Source organism: Anomaloglossus baeobatrachus, chromosome 2 (assembly GCF_048569485.1).
Source record: "Anomaloglossus baeobatrachus isolate aAnoBae1 chromosome 2, aAnoBae1.hap1, whole genome shotgun sequence".
Classification (NCBI taxonomy): domain Eukaryota; kingdom Metazoa; phylum Chordata; class Amphibia; order Anura; family Aromobatidae; genus Anomaloglossus; species Anomaloglossus baeobatrachus.
In genome coordinates, this window is record NC_134354.1 from 391,706,889 (window position 1) to 391,720,429 (window position 13,541).

At 47.1% G+C, this 13,541-nt stretch overlaps 1 protein-coding gene across 2 annotated transcripts in view; it reads left to right on the forward strand.

Annotated features, from left to right (window-relative positions):
- MTF1 (metal regulatory transcription factor 1) overlaps nt 1–13,541 on the forward strand; it is an 81,150-nt gene that overhangs the window by 34,841 nt on the left and 32,768 nt on the right. For both annotated transcript variants that reach the window (XM_075336064.1, XM_075336065.1), the window contains exons 4-7: nt 5,822–5,895; nt 5,978–6,105; nt 7,595–7,672; nt 11,158–11,260. In XM_075336064.1, the coding sequence (XP_075192179.1) occupies nt 5,822–5,895; nt 5,978–6,105; nt 7,595–7,672; nt 11,158–11,260 (383 nt within the window). The remainder of the gene's footprint in view (nt 1–5,821; nt 5,896–5,977; nt 6,106–7,594; nt 7,673–11,157; nt 11,261–13,541) is intronic.

Below are 13,541 nucleotides of genomic sequence, written 5' to 3' on the forward strand. Positions count from 1 at the left end.
TTTCGGTCCTTTCGGCCCTCAGCCAGGTCCCATTCCTCCACGTCCAACAGGTCAGAGAAGAGCCAGAGAAACTCTTCTGCATGGCGGTCCAAGTCACGTCCTCCAAAGACCGCCGGAGGAACCGCCTCCAAGGCGGCCTCCTCATGACTTTCGGCCTCCCCAAACCGCATCCTCGGTCGGTGGCAGGCTCTCCCGCTTTTGCGACGCCTGGTGGCCACATGTCCAAGACCGATGGGTGAGAGACATTCTGTCGCACGGTTACAGGATAGAGCTCAGCTCTCGTCCTCCGACTCGTTTCTTCAGAACATCTCCGCCCCCCGAGCGAGCCGATGCACTTTTTCAGGCGGTGAACACTCTGAAGGCAGAAGGAGTTGTGATTCCCGTTCCCATTCAAGAACGTGGTCGCGGTTTTTACTCCAACTTGTTCGTGGTGCCAAAAAAGGACGGATCATTCCGCCCCGTTCTGGACCTCAAACTGCTCAACAGACACGTGAGAACCAGACGGTTCCGGATGGAATCTCTCCGTTCTGTCATCGCCTCGATGTCCCAAGGAGACTTCCTAGCCTCAATCGACATCAGGGATGCTTATCTCCATGTGCCGATTGCACCAGAGCATCAACGCTTCCTGCGTTTCGCCATCGGGGACGAACACCTTCAGTTTGCGGCACTGCCTTTCGGCCTGGTGACAGCCCCACGGGTCTTCACCAAGGTCATGGCATCCGTGGTGGCGGTCCTACACTCTCAGGGCCACTCGGTGATCCCTTACTTAGACGATCTCCTAGTCAAGGCACCCTCCCGGGTGGCATGTCAACACAGCCTGACCATTGCTCTGGAGACTCTCCAGAGGTTCGGGTGGATCATCAATTTCCCAAAGTCAAAATTGACACCGACCCAATCACTGACTTACCTCGGGATGGAGTTTCATACTCTCTCAGCGATAGTGAAGCTTCCGCTGGACAAACAGCGTTCGCTGCAGACAGGGGTGCACTCTCTCCTTCGGACCCAGTCACACCCCTTGAGGCGCCTCATGCACTTCCTAGGGAAGATGGTGGCAGCAATGGAGGCAGTTCCCTTTGCGCAGTTTCATCTGCATCCACTTCAATGGGACATTCTCCGCAAATGGGACATGAGGTCGACGTCCCTAGACAGGAACGTCTCTCTTTCACTGGCAGCCAAAACCTCTCTTCAGTGGTGGCTTCTTCCCACTTCCTTGTCGAAGGGAAAATCATTCCTGCCCCCATCCTGGGCTGTGGTCACGACGGACGCGAGTCTGTCAGGGTGGGGAGCGGTCTTCCTCCACCACAGGGCTCAGGGAACCTGGACTCCGACAGAGTCCTCCCTTCAGATCAATGTTCTGGAGATAAGGGCAGTGTATCTAGCCCTAAAGGCGTTCCATCGGTGGCTGGAGGGCAGACAGATCCGCATACAGTCGGACAACGCCACGGCGGTCGCGTACATCAACCACCAGGGCGGCACACGCAGTCGTCAGGCCTTCCAAGATGTTCGGCGGATTCTGCTGTGGGCGGAAGCCACAGCCTCCACCATCTCCGCAGTTTACATCCCGGGCGTAGAAAACTGGGAAGCAGACTTTCTCAGTCGCCAGGGCATGGACGCAGGGGAATGGTCTCTTCACCCGGACGTGTTTCAAGAGATCTGTTGCCGCTGGGGAACGCCGGACGTCGACCTCATGGCGTCTCGGCACAACAACAAAGTTCCGGCATTCATGGCACGGTCTCAAGATCACAGAGCTCTGGCGGCGGACGCATTAGTTCAGGATTGGTCGCAGTTTCGACTGCCTTATGTATTTCCTCCTCTGGCACTGCTGCCCAGAGTGTTGCGCAAGATCAGGTCCGACTGCCGCCGCGCCATCCTCGTCGCTCCAGACTGGCCGAGGAGGTCGTGGTACCCGGATCTGTGGCACCTCACGGTGGGTCAACCGTGGGCACTCCCAGACCGACCAGACTTGCTGTCTCAAGGGCCATTTTTCCATCTGAATTCTGCGGCCCTCAACCTGACTGTGTGGCCATTGAGTCCTGGCTCCTAGCGTCCTCAGGGTTATCTCAAGATGTCATTGCCACTGTGAGACAAGCCAGGAAACCAACGTCCGCCAAGATCTATCACAGGGCTTGGAGGATCTTCTTATCCTGGTGCTCTGATCGGGGTTTTACCCCCTGGCCGTTTGCCTTACCCACTTTTCTTTCTTTCCTTCAATCCGGAATGGACAAGGGTTTGTCTCTCGGCTCTCTCAAGGGACAAGTATCGGCGCTTTCCGTGTTTTTTCAAAAGCGTCTAGCCAGGCTTCCGCAGGTCCGCACGTTCCTGCAGGGAGTTTGCCACATAGTCCCACCTTACAAGCGTCCGCTGGAACCCTGGGATCTTAACAGGGTGCTAACGGCTCTTCATCGAGCCGATGCGGGATGTCTCTCTATCACGCCTTTCGCAGAAGGTGGCCTTCCTAGTGGCAGTCACATCACTTCGGAGAGTGTCTGAGCTAGCAGCGCTGTCATGCAAAGCCCCCTTCCTGGTGTTTCACCAGGATAAGGTGGTTCTGCGTCCAGTCCCGGAATTTCTCCCTAAGGTGGTATCCCCTTTTCATCTCAATCAGGATATCTCCTTACCTTCCTTTTGCCCTCATCCAGTTCACCAATGTGAAAAGGATTTGCACTTGTTAGATCTCGTGAGAGCACTCCGGCTCTACATTTCTCGCACGGCGCCCCTGCGCCGTTCGGATGCGCTCTTTGTCCTTGTCGCTGGCCAGCGTAAGGGGTCGCAGGCTTCCAAGTCAACCTTGGCTCGGTGGATCAAGGAACCGATTCTTGAAGCCTACCGTTCTTCTGGGCTTCCGATTCCTTCAGGGCTGAAGGCCCATTCTACCAGAGCCGTGGGTGCATCCTGGGCATTGCGGCACCAGGCTACGGCTCAGCAGGTGTGTCAGGCGGCTACCTGGTCGAGTCTGCACACTTTCACGAAACACTATCAGGTGAATGCCTATGCTTCGGCAGATGCCAGCCTAGGTAGGCGAGTCCTTCAGGCGGCGGTCGCCCACCTGTAAGAGGGGGCCGTTTTTCGGCTCTTTTTATCGAGATATTCTTTTACCCACCCAGGGACTGCTTTTGGACGTCCCAATTGTCTGGGTCTCCCAATGGAGCGACAAAGAAGAAGGGAATTTTGTTTACTTACCGTAAATTCCTTTTCTTCTAGCTCCTATTGGGAGACCCAGCACCCGCCCCTGTTCCCTTCGGGCTGTTGTTCTTTTGTGTACACATGTTGTTCATGTTGAATTGTTCTTTTGGTTCATGGTTTTCAGTTCTCCGAACATCCTTCGGTTTGAATTTACCTTAGACCAATTTATAAGTTTCCTCCTTCCTGCTTTTGCACCAAAACTGAGGAGCCCGTGATGCACGGGAGGGTGTATAGGCAGAGGGGAGGGGTTATACTTTTTAAAGTGTAATACTTTGTGTGGCCTCCGGAGGCAGAAGCTATACACCCAATTGTCTGGGTCTCCCAATAGGAGCTAGAAGAAAAGGAATTTACGGTAAGTAAACAAAATTCCCTTCATTGCCTATGAGACTTCTGGAAATAGCTGAGCAGTGCACCCAGCAGCCCTATTGGCCATGAATGGAGCGATGCATATCCATTTATTGCCTATGAGACTTCTGGAAATAGCTGAGCAGTGCACCCAGCAGCCCTATTGGCCATGAATGGAGCGATGCATATCCATTTATTGCCTATGAGACTTCTGGAAATAGCTGAGCAGTGCACCCAGCAGCCCTGTTGGCCATGAATGGAGCGATGCATATCCATTTATTGCTTATGAGACTTCTGGAAATAGCTGAGCAGTGCACCCAGCAGCCCTGTTGGCCATAAATGGAGCGATGCATATCCATTCATTGTCTATGAGACTTCTGGAAATAGCTGAGCAGTGCACCCAGCAGCCCTGTTGGCCATACCTTGAGTTGTATTTTTACATACAGGTATTTTATTCAATACATTCTTACACAAATGAGTTAGAAAAATGAATGGTTGTACATCTCTGCTCCATTCATTGCCAACAGGGCTGCTGGGTGCACTGCTCAGCTATTTCCAGAAGTCTCATAGGCAATAAATGGATATGCATCGCTCCATTCTATACATTGTAACATACAAAGAAATAGGGTCCGATTCATCGCAGTCAGCTTTGTTCACATTCTGAAGCTGGAGTAAGATGCTCTTGAATCATTAGAAGTTGAATGCCTCTTCATGAATGAGGAGAGTTAGGCGAGTGGCTTGCTCCTCCGTGTGTATCTCGTCACAACTCTGACTCCAGTCACTGCTATAATAAGATTTGTAGTGTAGCGAGCGCTCAAGCTCCACCCACTTTGGTGTGAGTACGCCAAAAGTCGCATACTTTTAGCAGAACCCTGAGTTACACCAAAATTCTTCGACTTTTCCAAGCTTTTTCCACCAGAATACTGGCAAAACCTAGGTTAAAAACAAAATGAGCAAATACCCTAAGTAAATGAGAGTAATAGTACATGTAAATAACAAAGGGCACTCATCTGACTACCAGTATGCTACTGTTTACTTACTGCAGGGCATCTACTCATTAGTTTTATTCTAAGTTTTGCTGGTTAGTGGCCACAGTGTGAATGTGCACCTACACCTTGTACTATTAGTGGCCACAGTGTGAATGTGCACCTACACCTTGTACTATTAGTGGTCACAGTGTGAATGTGCACCTACACCTTGTACTATTCGTGGCCACAGTGTGAATGTGCACCTACACCTTGTACTATTAGTGGCCACAGTGTGATTGTGCACCTACACCTTGTACTATTAGTGGCCACAGTGTGATTGTGCACCTACACCTTGTACTATTAGTGGCCACAGTGTGAATGTGCACCTACACCTTGTACTATTAGTGGCCACAGTGTGGATGTGCACCTACACCTTGTACTATTAGTGGCCACAGTGTGAATGTGCACCTACACCTTGTACTATTAGTGGCCACAGTGTGAATGTGCACCTACACCTTGTACTATTCGTGGCCACAGTGTGAATGTGCACCTATACCTTGTACTATTCGTGGCCACAGTGTGAATGTGCACCTACACCTTGTACTATTCGTGGCCACAGTGTGAATGTGCACCTATACCTTGTACTATTCGTGGCCACAGTGTGAAGGTGCACCTACACCTTGTAGTAACAGGATTGCTGGCTCTTGTCTGGTTCTGCCAGAATAGTGGCATAAAAGCTTTGCTGAATCCGGGCCCATAGCCTATCTGCTGTACGAGATGTCCTGCTAATTACATGGACACTGCCACTGGACCCGTACAGTGGGCGGACTGCTGTAATATACAGCTTTCTTTCACTGTAATTGCTGGGACCAGAGAAAACATCCATCGCCATAATTAACACATTCAGATCAGGACCCAATTCATTGCATATTGATAGGCATCGAAGTTACAGCCAAGCCCATCATCTCTTATTTCTTTGGACTCTTTATATATGCAAAAAAACAAAAATAATCATAAAGGGTAAAAAAATTGCTTAGTTCTGAAGAAGGGGGAAGAATCTGCTCTGATTGTCTGATTTGACTGTATTTCCAGTTTCCTTGCTTTTTCATGTGGGTACAGCTAAGCCCAATCGTGTCCTTATTGTCTGCTACACGAGGGTAGTGCTTACTGTGGGGATAGATGGGTCCATGGATACTAGCCACTTGAAACTATCATTTTTCATAGAAAGGGTTGTTCTTTTATTTTAACCTTTTTACATTGTTCCAACATACTGCTTGAATATAGGGTCTATGCACATGTTAATATTGGCTTATTTAATGCTGCAGATGTGACCATGATGGATGTGGCAAGGCATTTGCTGCTAGCCACCACCTGAAAACCCACAGCAGGAAACACACAGGTGCGTGGTGCTGAGCCAGTGTCTGTACAGAGTGATGGATACTCAGGCAGGTTTTCATGGTCATTACTTGTCTTTTTTTCAGGGGAAAGACCGTTTTTTTGCACCAGCGATGGATGTGAGAAAACTTTCATCACACAGTACAGCTTAAAAAGTCACATGAAAGGTCACGATGTTACCGGTGTGGATGATCAGTTCCCTGGCAATGCGGAGGTACTGAATGATGCAATGTACATGTGCCACCCTCGTGGAAGCAGCCGAGCTGCTCGGATGTGCTGTGGCTCGAGGGTCTCCACACCTGGGGTCGTGCAGCAACTCAAATGAAAGGTGGTATTTACAGGGGAGTTGCTGTATAGTTTGTGACGCCACCCGTGGTGTACGGTAATTTGGGAGTACCGCCACTGTCGTTGGGAGTACCCGGGGTGATGAAGTGGGGCAGCAAGGTGTCGTAGCCCTTCACGGGTAGGGGGAATGCCCCGGGACTCTGTGAGGGGTGCCGTGGGATGCAGGGGTCTCTCTTGTACTCAGTTCATAAGCAGATGCTGACAACCGGGTAAACCAATTCTCTGGGTACCACTGCCGCTGAGGGGAGCTCATCCGGGTCCCGTCCCCTATAGTGCTGCCTGGTGATCCGTGACCTGCCTCCTGGCATTAAGTTTAACTTCAACGTGGTGGCCCAGTAGTATGGAACTTGCCACAACCCGCTTCCCACTGTGACTAAGTATAGGAGCTTGCTCTCAGGGCTCACGCTTGGGATTTTCTGGAGCGTTTTGGATTGGAAAGTCCTATTCCCCCTCGTTGCGCTAATGCCCCGATTCTGGAGCGAGTGGGAACAGATTATAAAGGCTCCGCTCTCCTCAGGTGAATTGTCGGGTTGCCTGAAGCTACTCCCCGACCTAGGGTCCGTGTACCCCGTCGTGCCTTCAGTCCTGGACCGGTGACAGTGCTAGGCTGCTGGCTGTTTTCCTTGACAGGTCCAGGCACCTTGCCACAATCCCCTGCAACCGGTGGTCCAACTTCTCTAGGCGCAGATCACCGTCTGCAACCTAGATAGCTTCTCCAGGAGCCACTGCTCCCGACTTCCGCCCTCTCACCCTCCCTGACTATTCTCTCACTCTCTGCTCACTCCTCTACACTCCTCACCTCCCCTCCCTGATTCCCCAGGTGGGCGACTCTATTCCACTCAAGCCGTCCACTGGTGTGCCTGGTGGGTGTGGTGCAGGGTGTATCTAGGATTTGATTTGCTGTTGGAGGCAACACTGTTAAGATAGGGACCCAGAACCAAGAGGGAAGTGGAATACCGCACGGAAGGGCAGCTTGTGCAGTACCCTGTGACGACCCGATAGTCCAGGGGCGTCACATACATCCTTCTAGGCTTGCGGATATAAAAGTGATGAGATAAGAGCACTATACTTACATGTTGCAGCTGGTTACAGATGTCTTGCTCCCAGTTATGCAGCCATATGTGGGTCTCTGATGATGTAAGCTCAATACTGCTTCTTCTGGCAATTTTGATCTGCCCTTAACTCTTATATGTAAAAAGGGGATTGCCAGCCTACTTGTATCAGGCTGTGACTCCTGGTCTGGCATTTCATGTACTGTTAGTATATTTCCCCCCTTCAAAATGAACATCTGAAATGTGGCAATAAGTTTTCATTGCTTTTGAGCGTTGATTTGATTCTGTATTCCTCTTCTATTTCAGGACGCAAACCATTGGCTCTGTCTCAGTGATTTAAGCACTTTATCCACTGATTCGGAACTGCGGGAAAATACAGATGGCGTAAGTAATTTGCAAAAGTCAATTTAGAAGGGTTGAGTAAAGACATTGGTAGCACATTATCTGGACACTGTTGCTCCCTAGATCAAAGGAGTGACATGTTTAGGAAACCTCTGCCTGTTTTCCTATGTCAGCTTTGCTTAAGGTCACTTTACACGCTGCGATATTACTAGCGTGGGTACCGCCCCCATCTGTTGTGCGACACGGGCAAATCGCTGCCATCGCGCAGACCTGTCACACATACTTACCTGCCCGGCGACGTCGCTGTGACCGGCGAACCGCCTCCTTTCTAAGGGGGCTGTCCGTGCGACGTCACAGCGACGTCACTGAGCGGCCGCCCAATAGAAGCGGAGGGGCGGAGATGAGTGGCCGGAACATCCCGCCCACCTCCTTCCTCATAGTGGCCGGGAGGCAGGTAAGGAGAGGTTCCTCGTTCCTGCGGCGTCACACATAGCGATGTGTGCTGCCGCAGGAGTGACGAACTACATCGTTACTGCTGCAGTAATGATATTCGAGAATGGACCCCCATGTCACCGATGAGCGATTTTGCAACGATGCAAAATCGCTCATCGGTGTCACACGCAGCAACATCGCTAATGCGGCCGGATGTGCGTCACCAATTTCATGACCCCAACGACTCCGCATTAGCGATGTCGCAGCGTGTAAAGCCCCCTTTAGTCTTCCCTGGAGGCTGCATGGATATACTGAGCCGATCATGTCACCTCTGGAGACAAAAAGAGACAAGGCTGCATAGTACTTTACTATGGCTCTTAGTTCTAATGCTTAGTGTAAATCATCAGACCAAAAATCAATGTAATTCCAGCCAACTAGAGGAAAAGACACTAGAGCCTTTATTTAAACAGTATTAAAACCTAAAGCTGACATATAGGCATCAAGATCTATGCATTTTGAATGTCAAAAATTCTTAGCCATGATAAAGACTTTGAAACGTGTTTGTCTCTATACCTAGATGTTGGCTTTGTGTTTTGTATAGTTTTTAATAACACTTTTTGAGGATATAGTCCAGTGGCTTTTATCCTGTTTGGCTAAAAATACATTGATTTTCTCTTATATGAAGCACTGCGGGAAGTGCAGTCTGTGTTTGGGGTTTCAGCAGCCATCCATCTAGTGAGCTACATTCTTTCCTAGTTCTCAGACCTCCTCCTGTTAAAGAAGCACTCCTATCAAACTTTTTATTCTCTTTAATACATTGCAATCATCATATTATATAACTGTAACGCCTGCCTGGATCAACAGACTCAGGTGGGATGTAATGGACAGACTAGAGGGAAGCCACTTACCAAGCAGGACCCCCAGAACCCTGAAACCCTTTAACCCCTCTACAGGGATTTGGAATTACACAGGGCCCTGGAGATCACTACCTGTTGAAGGCTGCAGTCCGATGAGAGTAGTCGTCAGGCAGGGTCAATCTAGGAATAGGAGAACAGGGACAGAATCGGCAGACAAGGACGTAATCAGAAAATGGAGCAGAGGTCAAATCCGGAACGGGCAGCGAGGTACAAAAACAGCAGGCAGAAGGGTAGTGAGAAAACATGCAGAAGTCAGCACACAGGAATCACAAAACAGAATAGGGCGGATCAGGAGTCAGGAAATCAGAACTATCTCTGGCAGAGGTCAGCAGACAGGAGGGGAACTAAGAAGGGTGTGGTGTCTTCCCATTGGCTGTAGCTGAACGCTGGCAACTTCAGCTGGAAGACACACGCCACCCACAGTCAGCCAGCGGTACTGCAGATCCCAAGATAACCCAGCCCAGTGGATGATCTGAGCCTGCGCCCACCGGTGCCGCTGGCATCGACTTCTCTCCCATCACCAGCACCATCCACGGCAGGAACATGGCGTCGCCTGGCGATCGGAGCAGAAGTCGCTGGAGCAGACTCCGGTGGCGACGTAACAATAACACTATGTACTTAGAACGGCTCATTTTGCACTTCTACCCAGTTAATTCTTATTTATTCCACTAGGCTTATGACTTCACGTGATGAATAGCAGACTAGCTGAATCCTTCTAAGCTCCATGTAGAAACAGGAAGTCTATTTTCCCTGCACGAGTCACCCTCTCTTCAGATCCAGACCCAGCTGCTTTTCTCCTCCCCCTGCCAGGGACTTTGCATTGATGACTCATGCAGGGAAAAGAGACTTCCTGTTTCTACATGGAGCTTAGAAGAATTCAGCTAGTCTGTTTTTAATCACATGATGTCGTGGATCTAATGGAAACCGGACAAATTGAACTGGGAAGAAGGGGAAATGAGCAGTTATAAGTACACAGTGCTATATGATATGATTGCAATATATTAAGAGGATAAAAATTGATATGTTTGACCTGCTGAACATTTTTTTTTTACCCCAACACAGATATATGGTTTGTGTGAAAAAAGGTTATGTAAACAGCTCTATTGAATAACATTGGTCCAAGTGAGTGCCGACTGTTGATTTGAGGGTTTTTTTCTTTCAAAATCAGCACTCAGACCATCAGTATGGTCATGTGAGTGTAAGGGAAATGGGTTTGTATTTTGGAGGATGAATTGTAGTTTTGATTGACGCCATTCACATTAACATATAATTTACTGAAAAAGCCAGTGGCATGGTGAAAGGAAGTAATCTGGCAATTGTCATTTCGGTTTTCTATTTACCATCTTGATTTTATGGTAAAAATGACCTAGCAATCTGATTCTCAAAGGTCAGTACCATTGTGGCCTCACCAGGCGTATAGTTTTTATTTACTGTTTGTGGCTCAAAAAATTTCTAATACTTTCTTGTTTTTTTTTTTTTAAATAATTTTTTTGAAACCCATGCATACTTTTTTTAAAAAATTTTCCATCAATGAAGCTATGTAGGGGCTTGTGTTTTTATATATGTTTTGTTATTACAGCATATACCGTGTGGGTAAATATACGTATTTAAATCTTTTTTTATTAATTTTCGTGCAAAAATCGAAGTGATTTGAGTTATATGTTTTAATCCAACACTTTCGAAAACCTGTTTGTGTTTCCATTACATTTTACTTTTTAGTTCTCATATGGGACTTGATACTGCAAAAGTTCTATTGTTTTAACTATACACGACAATACTTCAATATTGCATTATGTAGTACTAATCACTGACTTCTAGCGCCACAGGAGGCCCAAGATGGCAGGGTTGCAGCTGCCACTGACAAGGCATTTAACAAGTTAAAGAGCAGCTATTAGAGGCAGATGCTGGATATATAATACAGCACTGAGCCCACTCCACACACCCAGGCCCGCTAATTGATGAATATCTTTTAGTGTAAAGGCATTAAAGGTTGCCTCACAGAAAGAAGAACATTTTTGTTACAAGAATAATGGGAAGTATCTTGTAATTTTATGGACAAACCAATTGAAAAAAATGAAATTTTGGGGCTTTATTTTCTGTACATATTAATGTTATACATTTTATTTATTTTTTTGCATTTTGATTTTATATCCTTTCTTCTTTTCCCATCTGGTCTAGAGCTCTGGACAAGCCCTTGGCTCATTATTATCACAAAACCTATTCCAGTCAATGTTCCAGTGTCCTGAGCACACAGAAGATAATGATTGTGCTCATCACACAGGTATAAGAATGATAGAAATGTTGCATTTTTTCTTAGTAATTTTGAATTTATCCCGCACTATAAGGTATTTTCTGCTTCTACCTCCTTCCTTGTCTTAATAACCAGAAAATAGAGTCTTTTGAATTTGCTGAAAAACAGAGAAACCCAAACAAGCAGTGATTGAATGTTTCAAACATTTATTAAATAAGTGCTGTAGGGTATAACAATAAATACATTATATATAGGGCCAGGGGAAAGGATGTGCTGAAGGGGAAAGAAACCCCACGTGTCCCGGAAGAGTAAAGAGGGAGTTAAAGAACTCATCAAGGGTGATCATACAAGACCTATAGGCAAGATGCCCAGAGTACAAGGAGAAACCTTCATCAATTTAATACAGAGGCACTCACATAGGATGCAAAATATGCTCCCATGTGTGGCATGAGATGAGGCAGAAATTACTCACCGAGGTCTGATCACCGTAGGTACCGGGATAACACGTGGGGACCGGTACCTATGTCTGTAGGTCATGTCATTTCACAGTGATTGGTGGGGTTGGCCACTAAGTTGTGCACTACACTTTGTCATATACCATAAAAATAATCAGGCGTTATGTTGGTAAAGAAAAGTATTTAGTCAGGCACCAATTGTGCAAGTTCTGCCACTTAAAAAGATGAGGGAGGCTTGTAATTGACATCATAGGTGACCACAACTATGAGAGACAAAATGAGGAAATAAAATCCAGAAAATCAGTTTGTCTGATTTGGCAAGATTTGTTTTGCAATTTATGATGGAAAATAAGTATTTAGTCATCTAAAAACATGCAAGATTTCTGGCTCTCACAGACCTGTAACTTCTTCTATAAGAGGCTCCTCTGCCCTCCACTCATTATCTGTATTAATGGCACCTGTTTGAACTTATCAGTATAAAAGACACATGTCCACAACCTCAAACAGTCACACTCCAAACTCCACTATGGTGAAGGCCAAAGAGCTGTCGAAGGACATCAGAAACAAAATTATAGCCCTGCACCTGGCTGGGAAGACTGAATCTGCAATAGGCAAGCAGCTTGGTGTGGTGAAATCAACTGTGGGAGCAATAATAAGAAAATGGAAGACATACAAAACCACTGATAATCTCGATCTTGGGGCTCCACGCAAGATCTCATCCCGTAGTGTCAAAATGATCACAAGAACGGTGAGTAAAAATCCCAGAACCACAAGGGGAGATCTAGTGAATGACCTGCATGGAGCTTGGACCACCGTAAAAAAGGCTACCATCAGTAACACACTATGCCACCAGGGACTCAGATTTTGCAGTGCCAGATATGTTCCCCCTACTTAAGCCAATACATATCTGGGCCCGTCTGAAGTTTGCTGGAGAGCATCTGGATTTGCCAGAAGAGTATTGGGAAAATTTCATATGGTCTCATGAAACCAAAGTAGAACTGTTTGGTAGAAACACAACTTGTCATGTTTGGAGGAGACAGAATGCTGAGTTGCATCCAAAGAACACCATACCTACTGTGAAGCATGGGGGTGGCAACATTATGCTCTGTGGCTGTTCCTCTGCAAGGGGACCAGGACGACTGATCCATGTACATGAAAGAATGAATAAGGCCATGTATTGTGAGATTTTGAATGCAAACCTCCTTCCACATCAGTAAGGGCATGGAAGATGAAACGTGGCTGATAATTATCCTAAGCACAACGCCAGGGCAACAAAGGAGTGGCTTTGGAAGAAGCATGTGAAAGTCCTGGAGTGGCCTAGCCAGTCTCCAGATCTCAACCCCATAGAAAACTTTTGAAGGGAGTTGAAAGTCCATGTTGCCCAGCGACAGGCACAAAACATCACTGCTCTAGAGGAGATCTGCATGGAGGAATGGGCCAACATACCACCAACAGTGTGTGCCAACCTTATGAAGACTTACAGAAAACGTTTGACGTTCTTTCATTGCCAACAAAGGATATATAACAAAATATTGAGATGGACTTTTGTTATTGACCAAATACTTATTTTCCACCATAATTTGCAAATATAATCCAAATCAGACGCGGTGATTTTCTGGATTTGTTTTCTCATTTCCTCTCTCATATTAGTGGTCTACCTATGATATCAATTACAAGCCTCCCTCATCTTTTTAAGTGGGAGAACTTGCACAATTGGTGGCTGACTAAATACTTTTTTCCCTACTGTATTCTGTAATTGCCGTTCGTTTGAGTGGAAAGTGACGTGAGCATGCATGGCCTATTTTTTTGGCTCAGCTGTCATTTGCAACTTATCTTAAGAAAATGGCTGTATTACT